The sequence below is a fragment of the Rhipicephalus sanguineus genome, chromosome 6, assembly GCF_013339695.2.
Source record: "Rhipicephalus sanguineus isolate Rsan-2018 chromosome 6, BIME_Rsan_1.4, whole genome shotgun sequence".
In the NCBI taxonomy this organism is placed as follows: domain Eukaryota; kingdom Metazoa; phylum Arthropoda; class Arachnida; order Ixodida; family Ixodidae; genus Rhipicephalus; species Rhipicephalus sanguineus.
Window position 1 is genome coordinate 33,380,342 of NC_051181.1, and position 14,411 is coordinate 33,394,752.

The window sequence follows — 14,411 nt, forward strand, 5'->3', positions numbered from 1 at the left end:
AGCTGCGCAAACCATATACCTAATTTATTTTTGCTGAGAAGTGCATACGCCATCGTGCCATATCTAGCCGTAATCTTTCCCAGGCGATGCCAAACCAGTGCAAATTCGGAACGCTTGGCACTGATTTCCTCTTGTCTCTGCTGATGCTAGGTATCAGCCTCCTGGCATCCAGTTTTACGTAGCGCAGGATATCTTTCACTTAGAAAGGTCAGCTTGCCATCAGGCTAGCGATAGGCTGTTTCAGCCTTTTCAGTTGCTTGTTCAAGCTATCACCCATCTGTTGCGTCTATGACTTTCTCAAGGACGCCGCCAGGCACGTGGTAGTTGTGGCATTTTAATGCGAATCATTTTTTTCTCAACCAAAGGCACTTTCATCTATCTATCTATCTATCTATCTATCTATCTATCTATCTATCTATCTATCTATCTATCTATCTATCTATCTATCTATCTATCTATCTATCTATCTATCTATCTATCTATCTATCTATCTATCTATCTATCTATCTATCTATCTATCTATCTATCTATCTATCTATGTACGTAGACGCCTTAACTTAACAGAGCCTTAACAGAGCCTCAAGAGGGAGCCCTAACAGAGCCTTAACAAAGCCTTAACTTATTAACTTGAATGTTACCAACCTTCCGGTCGCGTACGTCATAAAATCATTTCCAACGGTTACGTGTGGCACATACCCACTTACCGCGGCCCGTGGTATGCGGGTATGTGCGAAGTCTGCTTTGCATCTTCTATCGGCCAAATTAAATTTTACTCATCATCATCATCATGCGCCACAGGTGATGGACAGTCTCACAGTCCTTTTGTACAAAACGCTGTTACCTACCACGTCGTAGCCTCGTGGCGCGCCTACCTAGTTCCTTTCTCATCACCCATTCCAACTAGAAAGGCTTGGGAGGACTACATGCTCGACTGCTCTACTTTGTATTCGCAACGCTCCTTGGTGGCTCGCACTCGGGCAGCGGCCATTAGCTTCCCGGAATAGGGTCTGGCCATTGAAGCATGAAATATTATCATGCAGCAACTATCTGGTCAATTATTGGAAATAAAAGTTTTCTACCGCCATCACCGGTATCGGAGGCGTTGTCAACGAGTGAAATACCCGCATGGAAGAAAAATAATATTCTCCGTTCAAATCGGAATCGAACCCAGACATTCTGCGTGGCAGTATCCTACCACGGAGCCGCACCAGTGCTGGAAAGAGCTGCTGTAAAAATGCCCTTCTTTTCGTTCCCCAGCTCCTTTGAGCTGATTCGACATAACCATCACGCATTTCTGAATCCGAGTATTCGTCAGCAAGGCATCCGCCGGAAGTTTTGCACGTAAAAGTCATACAAGGGCAACGTCGATTGTGGTTGCAGTGTTGGCTAACTGCTTTGATAACAATTTAGCAAGCATTACATGCGTACTCCTATTACTCAGCACGCAATATACAACCGTTGCTCGACCCCAGCGCAATACGCCAACGACCCAGAGCATTACGCACCTCATCGCACCGTAGCGTGCACTTAGCTTCGATAAAACTGGCGTATGGGCTTTAACGTGTCTAGCGATCGTGCATCGGACCATGACCTACCCTTTAGGCGCCAGTGAGCTTGAAGTAAGTGCGTGGTAAGCCCTTTACACGCCGGCAACTACTCAATTTACACAAAGACGTCGGTCCAGCTCGTAACACTTGCCTCAAATAAAAAAAAATAAAAAATAAATGAACACGGCATAAGCCGTTGACTCGTTGACTGCGTCGCATGAAGCCCCGCCACGGTGGTCTAGTGGTTATGGCGCTCGACTGCTGACCCGAACGTCGCACGATCGAATCACGGCCGTGGCGGCTGCATTTTCGATGGAAGCGAAAATGTTTGAGGCCCATGTACCTAGATTTAGGTGCACGTTAAAGAACCTCAGGTGGTCGAAATTTCCGGAACCCTCCACTACGGCGTCTCTCGTAATCATATCGTGGTTTCGGGACGTTAAACTAGATAATATTATTATGCTTTGCATGAAATCGATTCCCACAATACGCTTGCAATACGTGCGATCTGTCGGAATTTTTTTCAGGTAGTGCCTGGGTTGTCCTCTTCAATAAAATAAGAAGCGAAAAAAAAAGCCGCGTAGTGGACAACATGCGCGCGAATAACACTGGCGGCCCTGGTGTCGCGCGCAAGCGTTAGAATTTGGGGAAAAAATATTACCACATCTCCCACTAAAGGGAACCATGCGGGGATGCGAAGCAGCGCATGGGTCGACTTAAAGTTCCGTTCATCACGGGTACCTTGTCCGATGTTAATGCGTCCTTGCAAGTGGAGCACACCATGTAGTAACAGCAACAGCAACTGTAGCTGCTGTTGCTGTTACTCGTCTCCAACTCTTGTTGGAGCACACCACGCGGGAGCACGTGGGTTTATCTCGCGTCTGCCGAATCTCAGTAACGTGGCGTTTTGGGCGTGTTGGTATGTCATACTGAAGACACAGCGCACGAAAAAACATGGACAAATGAAGACGTGACACTCACAGGCGCTATGTGGGTCACGTCTTCCTGTGTGTGTTTCACGTCTTCCTTTGTCCGTGTTTTTTCGTGCGCTGTAATCTTCTGCAGAATCTCGTTCCCCGACGCCATCACATGATTGCTGAGAGAGTGTAAGGGGGCCACAGCGTCTTACCCAGCCCCTTACACAGGCCCGAACACGCTAGCGCGTGCCAGCACACATGGTTCATGAGAGTGTAAGGAGGAGAGGCCACAGCGTCTTACCCAGCCCCCTAGGCCCGAACGCGCTAGCGCGTGCCAGCACACATGGTTTCCGATCGGACGGTCGCCGATGGAAGGACGGACACAGCCCCGAGAAAAAGCTGCTTCGCATCTAAAAACTACAGTTTAGTTATGTTCCCGTGTAATACCGTGCGCGGTCGCGGTGCGCAGATAACCAAGGTTTCGCCATCTTGAAGCGTATCAGACGACGCCTTGAGATTGTTCTGTGCAACTGCGTATATTATTGCCGACCTTGCATATTATCGTTGTCGTAAGGCGCAGACATGGCGGGCGTTCAACGCCCTGTGAACTTGGCCTATATCTTTAAGACAGGGGTCTCAAACACGCCGTCCACGGACGTTTCGCTAGCGGCCCGCCACGACCTGGCGCTACGTCGACAGGCTGCTAGGTCCGTCGCCATGTTTTGAAGTACCTCCTCGTGCGAGCAACTGTTCTCCTTCCTGAAGGTGAGCAAGTCGGGTCGATGATGAACAGATGCGGTCGACCATGAGAATCGTTTCCGTACAAGAAGTCAATGTGGGCATTTCCTGTCTCGTCAGCTAAGCGTTGCCAGGCATCACGTCAGCGTGTTTGGCACTTTAGCCGTTATTTCGCGCTTCGCAAGGAATAAAGTTTTATGATATTGCTAAATGGTACTCGCATTATTTTCTCGCCCATGATATTATTAACGCTTTATTCATGTGAGATACACAAGTGATTGGTTTGAAGCATTTTTCTTCTCGTGAAGCACCCCGTGCGGTCAGCATGTGCTGAAACATAACCGTGGAAAACAAAAGTATGTTGCCCAATCGGAGTATTCAGATTTTAGTCGTTTTGGATATCGGCATCGATACGTTTATTGAATTCTGACGTCAAATCTCCTTCAGAATTGAGCCATGTATGAGATATAGGATAAGCCTTCCAAATTGCAGTGTTAGCTAGCATCGTTTGAAGCCCACAGCTCAGAGAGCAGAAGCAGCCAAATTGCGCCCGGCGTCGGCCGCGGTGGCCCCGACTAAAAGAGAACGCAAGTCATTCACCCCCCCCTCCCCCCGTCCCCCGCTCGTGCCTATACAGCCCGTGCTTGTATTGAGCCATCGCCTCAGGACCCGTGGGGAGCAAGCGTCTCACCCTGCTGAAGGGCCCTACTGCGCTGTTCACGCGAATCGCGCAAGGATGAAGTAGACGCGCGACGGATGAAGAGAAACTGGATGAAGTAGACGCGCAGCTCGCGTGCTCACGTGAATTTTTATTGCTCACCCACATGACGCCGCGAAGACGAAGTGGACGAAGTGAACGCGTGGCTGGCGCGCTTGCCTCTCTCTTTTTTTTCTTGGATCCAATTTTTTGGAGCTCACACGACCTTCAAACAGATATTTTTTTAGGCTTCCACCTTGAAATCACCACCTCGTTGTTTTCTTCTCCTCAGCACGTGCGACGTCGCCTAGACGACGCAGGATGACTCGTTTCACTAGCGGGCTATGAAGCATCGAAGCACAACAATTGCTACTCTAAATATCGAATAGCTATGAATTATTCTTCAATCGGTCTATTCCAGCTGGCTAAGGATGACCCTCAATGGGAGAGGTACCCGCATGGATTTGTACTCAAGGTCACCAACTGGGTCGAGAGTCAGCAAACAGAATTTCTCGGTGAGTGAACAAGCTGAGCGATAAAACATCGCGATGGTAGTTTTTACGACTTGGAGTAATGCGCTTATCGAGGTACGGTGCACTGAAAACAAAGGGTTATCCAATATGCTAAACGCATATTTCATTATTGAACAAAGACCTCAGACTTACACTTGGATACGCTTGAACGCGCCAAGGAAAGCACAGAAGGTGTACGAATGGCGGCGACATGACAAAAATAATGACCTGTTGATTGTATGTCCAAGCAGAATTGGTACAGGGGCGATATCGCGAGGCCGGTACATGGGTGAATATAGGTTTAACATGGTGCGATCGTCTAGTTTGACACCACTGGATTTTCGACGGAGGTTCTAAGTGATGAAATTCTGTCCATGTTGTTATCCTTTCAATGAAGGTTCTACGAACTAAAATTCGATATCTGATGGCAGTTATACTAGCCGCTATTCAAAGGACCGAAATTATTAGTTCATTCAGTGATGCTCGCGCTAATCAGTCGGCCATTTCATTTATTTGTAATTCGCAGGGGCCCGGTACCCATAATAATTTTAGGAGATTTAGCTGTGGAGGAACTAGTAAGGAATGTTCCTAAAGGGGACATGAACCGCTACTCGGGCTTGGTGAGAAATCACATAGACAACGACATGAATATCTCAGCCAAACCTTGAAGTCGCGCACGGAAAAGAGACTTTACAAGCGGTGAGAAAAGTTGCCATTGTCTCAGGCGCCCTCCTTTCATACAGAGGCCTTTGCTCACTTTCTTCAAAGCTACCGGCGCCTACTGTTTGACGTGAACAACGGATAGCATGCTATTGGCTAATAGCCGACATATAAATCAAGAGCATGTATTTGGATCAAATACGCTTCTTGCCACGGTGTACCGCCTCGTGCCGGTGCAGTGCTCCACAGTCTATTAACATTACACAGTGAGCCACACTCGCGCGTAGGAATTACAACGGGAGAGAGCGATCGCGTTCCATCTCGCACGCTCATGACGCGCTGACGTAACTTCTTTCCCCGCGCCAGCCCTTCCAGCTTAGCTTCTAGCGCGCTCGTCGGGACGAGAGAAGAGATGAAGCGCTTAAAGCACGCGACAAACCACTGCAACTCCGCTAATTCTTGACGAACTCGAGAAATATTTGCGGCGGTCGATTCGTGAGGCAATAAACTCCGATAGTGAGGTCAATCGATGATTACTTGGAGTAGTGGTTCATGGCCCGTTGAAGGCTGGTGAATTTGGTGAATTCGTAAGTGCCTTACAAATTGAGCGGGAGTCTTGTTATAATAACCGCACAATGTCCATTCAAAAGTAGCTTACGCCAACGTTTATAGAAGTAGTTTGAGAAACGTTGGCTTACACAGCATCCAAAAGGTCGGTTTCAAAATGGAAGTGAATTATAGCGCTACTAATGAAAACGACCTACCAAGCGAAAGCAAGGAAAGGCCTACGCCTGTCTTTTCTTCAGTTACTGAATTGTCAGTGGCTATTACTTGTTTGTACTCGTGCAAGGTCATCTTGCAGCCGGTCATTTACGAACTAGAATGAGGAATTAGGGTTATAGGGGGAAAACTTCGTCATACTATACCTTAATGCTCCTATTTGATTCGTTTTATGCAATAATTTCTCGAGTTTTCACATTCAGACTATTCAGTTGCTTTTGAACAAAAGGAATCCGTGATGTGCGACAACATGGCCAATGAGCAAGAAAAGATGAGTCTGCACCAGTAATAAAGGCGTATTCAGGACGTCTTCATGGATAGCTATAAAACTTTATAATTGTCTGCATCGTTAGGATGGGGAATCGACGAGGCAATATTGGCAGGCACGCTTCCTGTTGCATGACATTATTTTCTACAAACCTAAGGAGTCCCCGACACAAGCGCAGGGCTTCCCTCCCCAGTAGAGCCAGATGCTTAAGTCTACAAGAAGAGTCACCTGAGAACAAAACGCACCCAAATAGAATTATTTCATTCCATTATTAGGCTCGGCGACAGAACGAGAATTCGCGACTGACAACCGGATCACAGAATTCTGACAGAAGTATGCATATCAGGGTCAGCTGCTAATAGGGGAGCCTTTCATAGAAAACACAAAGATTTGGTACACAGGAACACCTGATTCCTTGGCATTATTATTGACAGGGATATTTTGTGGAGTGCCCACATCTCACGCTTAAAGAAGAGGCTCACTTTTCTTACAAACGTACGGAGAGTTTTAGGCGCTAAAACGTGGAGCACATCCGCGACATCTCTCCTTCATCTATACTGAGCGTTCTTCTAGGTAAATATATATATAAGTGGCTATTTATTAGAGGTAGAAGAAATGAGGAAATAGAAGACGCTTCTTTCTGTCTAACTAGCGACATAGGGCGCCATTCCTTTCTAACGTTGGTAAAAGTAACATCCCGGTCTTGCAAAGCATTAAAAGCTAAGTCCTTCATTTATGTTTCGAACTACCTCGGCGCGCTTCAATCGTAGCAATAATTACCTTCGAGAAGGGTTACTCGGACAGGGCATATATAACTGTCGACACACTTCGGGGCATATTCGCCACTTAGAGCTCCCGACCACCTTCTCGATAACTTGAGAGAAAAAAATACCGAGGACCGCTGTTTCAAAAGTTTTTGCAGTTCACCCGCTCTCTATCTCGTTGGAATTCTCGCCCGCGACAAGAACGCTACGTCCTGTGTGGTGGGTAAAAGACCAACTGTGTACCTTGAAGTTCCAAGATTATACAAAAAGCTAACCTATCATCTATGGCTCTCAGGCAGCTTGCATCGCGCCTTTTATATACGTCGTACGGTAACCGAATTCATGTTTACACTGACGGTTCGGTAACAGGGAGTGTGTCGGGCGCATTTCTTGTACCGTCTCGATCGGTCGTCGTCAACCTCAAGACCTTAAACGTCATGACATGTACGAATTCCGAAGTCGCCACTCTTCGAGCCGCAGTGGAATTTATTATACAAGAAATCCCTAGTTATTAGGGTATAATCTGCGACTTCGAGGCAGCACTTGAAAACGTGCGATGCCTGTGACGTGGGAACTGCGATCAGTTGGTGTCCCATATCAACAAAAATTGTCGCGTCCTTGTTGGCGGGGGACAGACATGTAATTTTAGAATATCGGGCCGCAGATTGTGTTATCAGTGGTAACCACCTCGCCGATGTCGCAGCTTGATGTGCACTAGATGCTGTGCCGGCAATACTCGTACATTTATCAAGAGTAGATGCTGCAAGAGAAGTTCGCCACAAGGCGCATAGTGCCACGATATGTCTGGAATTATCTGCTAAACAGCAACCATCGCCTATACAACTTCGACACATTAATTATAATATCTGGGGTTTAACGTCCCAAAAAAACGATATGATTATGAGAGACGCCGTAGTGGAGGGCTCCGGAAATTTCGACCACCTGGGGTTCTTTACAGTGCACCTAAATCTAAGTACACGGGCCTCAAACATTTTTGCCTCCACCGAAAATGCAGCCGCCGCGGCCGGGATTCGATCCCGCGACCTTCGGGTCAGCAGTCGAGCGCCATAACCACTAAACCACCGTGGCGGGGCGACTTCGATACATTATTACAGCTCCTACAGCCAACAAACGTTTCTGGACGTCACGTCCCAATTCTGTTTCGGCTGCGCGTCGGCGTAGCATTCACAGCTGGTACAGATATCGCATTGAAATGGCGGATTCAGCCATGCGCGCCAACTGCAAATGTGAAGAAACTATGGTTACCTTTTGTGCCGCTGTTCCCAATTCGACCAACATCGTCAGACCCTCCAGTGGGTCTTAGCAGACTTAATGGTCAGCCTTTTTCCTGAATAAAAAATCTTGGGAGCCTGGCCTCACGGCTCATCAGCCCATAAAGCCGTACGAGCCCTTGTGCAGTTCTTGGAGACCAATGACTTAGTGACCGCCTGTAGGCCGCCTGTATTGTAAATTGAGTGCACTCACGTCTTCTGCCTTTCTCCTTTTCCCCTCATTTTTATCTCCACGTGCAGAGTAGCGAATTAGACAAAGTCTAGGTAACCCCTCTGCCTTTTCTGTATTCCCTCACTCAAGCGAAGGAAATTCATCGAAGAATAGCGGTGAACTGGAACGCTAGCGGCACACACATTCCCAAATCATGACCGGGAACTTAACATAGCCACAATGCAACCATTGCATCTACAACCATTGCGACGATTGGAAAGTGTACGTGCATGGAATTTTGCCAGTTCTAACATACGGGACAGAAACTTGGAGCGTAAGAAAGAGGATCGAGAATAAGTTGAAAACCACAAAGCGTGCGATAGGACGAAAAATTATACGAATAACAGTAGGAGAAAGGAAGACAACGGATACAGGTAGCAGATAGATTGGTTGATATTAAAAGAAAATATGGACTTGGGCAGGTAACGGCATGGGAACAGACAACCAATGAGCAGTAGGGATATACGTAGGGCTGGCAAGCGAGGCCGAGTACGACAAAGGCTTAGGTGGAGCGACGAAATTCAGAAACTCACAGGCATGAACTGTAATCAGCTCGCGTGGCCGGAAAAGATGGACTGGAGATCACTGGGAGAGACCTTCACCTTGAAGTGGACATAAGCTAGACTGTAGATAACAATGAAGACGACAGGAATACTGAGTAATGTAGCTGTGGTGCGGTACGTTCTCAGGGAGCCCAAGTTGGTCAAGAGGGGTGCACCCACAAAATACAATTTGGTTACCGTAAGCGTGATCTATTTATAACGCTTGCTCGCAGTTCCTCCTGTGTCGCATTCCAACAAACTCCTTTTGTCGCAGAGTCGGTGTCGCGGCTTATGAACGAGGTGAGTGCACAAGTGCCATGCCAGCTGCCCGTGCTCTCCAAGGAGGGACGCCACTTGGCCACAGATCGTTTCCCGATCGGAGGGCCACAAAGTAAGCTGACTACTACGCCCACTGTAGTGAGCTTTTTATTGAAGCCGTGCTTTATTCACTCGCATTTTTCCCGCACCGTATGCTAAGTAAGACCATTTTTCAGTGTGTAGTAAAGTCAAGTTTTGCTAAGACTCCTCTTGTCGGCTACAATCGCAGTCAAATGTAAATGTTGACGCCACTCATAAACGAGAAAAGTACAAGACTATTCAGGGTCTTTTTTTCTTCTTCTAATGATTGCGCATAGCGTCATTCCAGCTTTGGCTAAGAATTTACGTTCATAAAGGCGGCTAAATCCCTTTCACTCCTTCTAAATTACCTGTCTGTAGTCGACATCCTTACGCCCGAAGAGCGACAAATGAAAACGCGCTTCAGCTTTTAAAATCTACCGGGTTAAGAGGTCTCTTGAATCGCTTGATCGCTTAATGGACAATTTTTTTAGTGCTGTTTACTGTGAGCATAAATGACCACTTAATTCGCCGCAGTGGCTTAGCAGGCTGGTGTGCTGCGCTGATACGCACAGTGTCGCGGGATCGATGCCCAGCCACAGCGGCCGCATTCCGATGGAGGCGAAATGGAGTAACACCCGCGTACTTAGATTTGTGTGCGCCTTAAAGAACCCCGGGTGGTGCAAATTGATCCGGAGTCTCCCACTACGGCGTTCCTCGTGATTATATCGTGGTTTTGGCCCACTAAATCGCAAAAATAAATATGATTAAGTCACCCCCTGCGTGAAGTCCCTACTTTGATCGACCGGGTGCGGTCGCGCGCCGGCTATTTTGACAAGGATAGCGGAGAGCTCATACTTTTGTACGGCTGTCTTCTCACCGCTAAGCTTGCGTTAAAGCGATAGACAGCACGAAGGTCGCTCATGACCAGGATTTGGGTACATGGGCACGTAGCGCCATGTCTCACTGGCGACAGCAGTAGCCTGCCGTAACTGAATGGGAAATAGGCGAAAAAAAATCATATCTGACGAAAAAAGCTAGTTACCAAAATGAAGTGACAGTTTCGCCGCAAGGGCGAAGCAATGAATGTGATAGCAAGAACTTGGAACGTCACACGAAGAACGACAAGCCGCTCGAAACTTGCAGCGCACTGCTGAAGCACAAAGGACGACACTCGAAAAGAACGCACAGGTATACACAAGACAAGCGCCAACTAACAACTGTCACAGTTGTTACGTCGCTGTGTTTGAGCAGCGCGCTGGAAGTGTGGACTATGCAGAACCCGGCGCGCTTAGATATTCCTTTTCCTTTTAAACTTCGGCGCGTAGAGTCACCCCTCTGCGTCTCCTGTCACGCGGTGGCGTCTGACGCTAGGTGAGCCTAAAGGTGTGCCCGGCGTTCGTTCTTTCTTTTTTTTCGTTCCACCGCATGAGTGCGCATATAAAAAGGGGCCACTTTTTAGTGCACTTCTCAAGGGAAGTTTCCAAATTGAAAGAAAATGTAGCAGCATTGCGTGATAGAGAACACGCTCCTCCGAGATGTACGTACCGCCAGCGGTAAATGGTGCATATCAGAGTTTGATACAATAACCTAGAGAGGGAACTGGCGCTGCGATAGTTAAGTCACCATGGGAATATGATGGGAAGTGCAGACTTCGCATTGGATTGCGCTGGCTAGCGAACAGTCTACAGATTTTTTTCTGCGATTTCCTCGCCACGCGACAGTTTCAGTTTCGTTCTTCGCGCAGCGTGGGTAGGGGGGTGCGTTGCAAAGCACTCAAGCCGTGCCCTTGTTATTCAAAGATGCTGAAGATCACTAGGTCTCTTGGTTTGCTGCGACGTTGCAGCTTTACAAGTTGTGTTTCACAGTTTTAGCAAAGCGTCGGGCACTCCCCGCTGCGCGTAGATGTAGCGTCCCATGACAGTGCAGGAAATTCAATAGAGTTCACGTATTAAATGCGAAGCATTTCTTAGCGAACTTTTGGCACTTTGAGCGTTTTTATCTACGTATCCATCCATCTAGCCGCCTACGTCTGGGTGCTCTCATGATCGCCTCCTTAACTTGGTGTAGACCGAAGTTGGCATGGGAGGGTAAGAGGATTTGACAAATATGACTGTCGGGTCATGGCAAGAATAACGTAAAAATACTGTCGCCTACGTCGTCAAACCGTTTCCTCCAGGCACGTGTAGCCCATATTCGTTTACCACGGGCCGAGGTGTACGGGTATGCGCCACAGGTGATTGACAGTTTATATCTACCCAGGAACGGCGAGAACAGACATTGGCAATTTAAATGCGACAGCGTTAAGAAAAACCGAAATCGGTAGCATTGACCAGCAGGCCAATTTTTCGCGCTACTTCAAGCATAAAGTTTGGAGTTCAGACTTTATGCTTCCACGCTCATGTTCAAGCATAAAGTTTGGAGTTCAAACTTTATGCTTCCACGCTCATGTTCAGTGCTCTCGTTCTCTGACTATAATAGGCACGCATTCCTATTAGCACTCGCGTGTAATAACCATCACATGGCTTTACACAAGCTCACATTTACATAACCTGTGACTCAGCTACTAAGTCATCCTCATACTGACGTCTACCGATGTTCACCGTACGTTCCCACTGACGCTTATACGCACCACTCCTTACTGACTTACACTCTCACAAGTGAGCATGAGTGAGTGCACCCGTAATTAAGCATGTCAACCTGACATATGCCTCGTAGAGAGCTGAATGTATAGATCCTTTCAATGGAGAGAAGGATCACCTCCTCTCTGGACTGTCGCACGGAAGCACGAAAGCTGACGCCACAGCGTCGGCAGTGCATTTTTGGGGGCTCACACATATTAACAACAGCACAAAGAGGGTCATGACGGCACTGAGGGTGCCTTCGTCGACGAGGTGCATATGAGGCATGGTGTCTTCGGGTAAAACAAGCAAAGCGGAAGAAACGGTGAAGTGAAGAGTGTCGAGTTATCTTCACTGGTGTTGTCCCATAAGTGATGCAGTAGCTCTTACCCTCCGCAGGTACCTTTGTGAAGGAGTGCGCAATCCGGCTGTTCACCTTCCTGCCCGGACACACGATAAGCCGTAGAGAAGTAAACGACCGTACGTGCCTTACCTGGGGTGGTCTCTTAGGAAGAATCCACCGAGTCATCAAGGTGAGTAGGAAGTGTTACCTCATCCAAACGCAACTTATAAAGACTCAGTTAATGGAAGCGGCAGTCATTTGCGGATAAATAACGAGTGGATATCGAGCGCAGTTCTGGTCAGACGCTTTAAGTTTTCGTGTCGTAGAATGGTAGCAATTCGTTGATATCAGCTTCTTAGCTTTGAGCTGTTGATGAGGGTAGCAGGTCACAAATGTATCGAAAATTGATTAGCTTATTAATGCACTTAGAAAACAATACAGATATGCCCCGAATTTGGCATAAGGAAGCGTATTGCTATATGACGCAGTTATACATGAGACATTGCATCATGACGAAACCATCATCAACATAAAGGAAGTACACATTGGTGCAGATACGTGGACGTTGACTTGCACCACCCCCAAAAGATAAAATAAAAATAAAACAACTTCAGACAGCTTCTCACTAGTGGTGCCAAGCCTGAAGGAACAGCAGAGCTGGGTGGCCTTCTTTCTTTCTGTTCAGTTTTTTCTTTATTTCTTCCTCTCTTTTTCTACCTCCTTTTTGTCTCTTTCCTTCTATTTCTTTCTTTCTCTATCTCTTTCAAATTTCTCTCGATATCTCGAACTTTATGTCTTTTTTGTCTTTCTTTGATTCTCTATCTTTCTTTCCTTCTTCCTTTCTTTCCTTCTTTCCTTCTTTCTTTCTTTCTTTCTTTCTACGACATGCTTTAATCTCTCCCCTCCTTTTTTCCCTCCTCCTAACCGTCACACCTCTCCTCCTCACGCTCACTTCCCTTTCCCACCCCCTTGATATACTATACTATACATGTTATGCTCTCCTAGCGTGCCTGGACAGCGAGTGGTTCAATGTTCGTCTTCGAGTAGTGGGTACGCGGGTTCGAATCCCGCCTCGTGAAGTGATTTTCTTCGCCAAGAATTTTTTAGGTATCAATGGGAGCTCGGATGACCTGATGGCCAGTAACACCGCCTGGAGCCGACTAAAGTGTTGATTTAAGTTAGAAGCAAGAACGACGACTTGTTCCAGCTAAACAAGACAGGACTGCCACTTTATGCCTGCCAACACTGTCTACCACGCGCTGGGACGTCGCATGTGCCGCGTAGAACCCGAACGGCACGACCTTAGACTTGAACAGGCCGTCTGGGTTATAAGGAGGTTTTCTCTCGATCTGCCTACTCGATTTAGATTTGCGAGTACCCAGTCCATCTGCGAGAGATCCCTTGCTTTGCAGAGACGGTTCAATGCATCGTCTACCCGTGGGAGGGGGGACGCGTCCTTCGTGATTAGGTTTGAGCGACGATAATCGACACAAAGGCGGCGATTCATCTTTTTTTCTTTAGGAGCTTGCTCCTTATGCTCGGGGCCTGTCCATCGCCGTAGCAGTCGCTAGTTCTGATTGCTCAACACAGGTAAAGTATAACCATCTAAGCGCACGCTCGCGCGAAAGAGAAGTCTTCTTCCCCTTGTCTTCCCCTTCGAGCGCCTTGATGATGATATTAACGCAGGCAAAACCACGTATGGCATAGCCAACTGTAGCATACGGCGCTCGCTCCACTCCCGCGCGTGCTCTAGTTTGATAGCAGACCGCTAAAGGGCCACAACTGCGCGCTTCCTCTCTCTTACGACAGTCGGCAGTCAGTGCGCTTCGATAATATTAACATGAAGGAAGAAGACAAGGCGGCGGAGCGGAGGGCTCGCAAGGCAGCAGCAACGCGCGCTCGCCACCAAGGCCCTGTAGTGAGAGCTCGCGAGGCCGAAGAGAGACGTCAGCGTCGTGCGGACCCCGAGATACAAGCCCGCGAATCCGAAGCAGCGCAGAAGCGGCGGCAAGAAGACCTCGAAGATGTACGGGCGCGGAATGCAGCGGCCAAGCGCCGAAAGCGGTCGCTACCTGATGTTGGTGGCGCCGACGCGCGCTTCAAGCGAGATTTTCTCGACGACATGTTCGGCCACAGCTGCAAGGTGTGCGACCGCTTGTGGTTCGTCAACAACCTGGCCACAG

General features: G+C 47.9%; 1 protein-coding gene across 1 annotated transcript in view; it reads left to right on the plus strand.

The window, feature by feature from the left end:
* The window catches only part of LOC119395684 (hydroxylysine kinase), a 75,862-nt gene that overhangs the window by 22,815 nt on the left and 38,636 nt on the right, over window positions 1–14,411 (plus strand). The window contains exons 3-5 of the mRNA XM_049416478.1: window positions 4,321–4,414; window positions 9,203–9,319; window positions 12,285–12,418. Coding sequence (XP_049272435.1) covers window positions 4,321–4,414; window positions 9,203–9,319; window positions 12,285–12,418 — 345 coding nt within the window. The remainder of the gene's footprint in view (window positions 1–4,320; window positions 4,415–9,202; window positions 9,320–12,284; window positions 12,419–14,411) is intronic.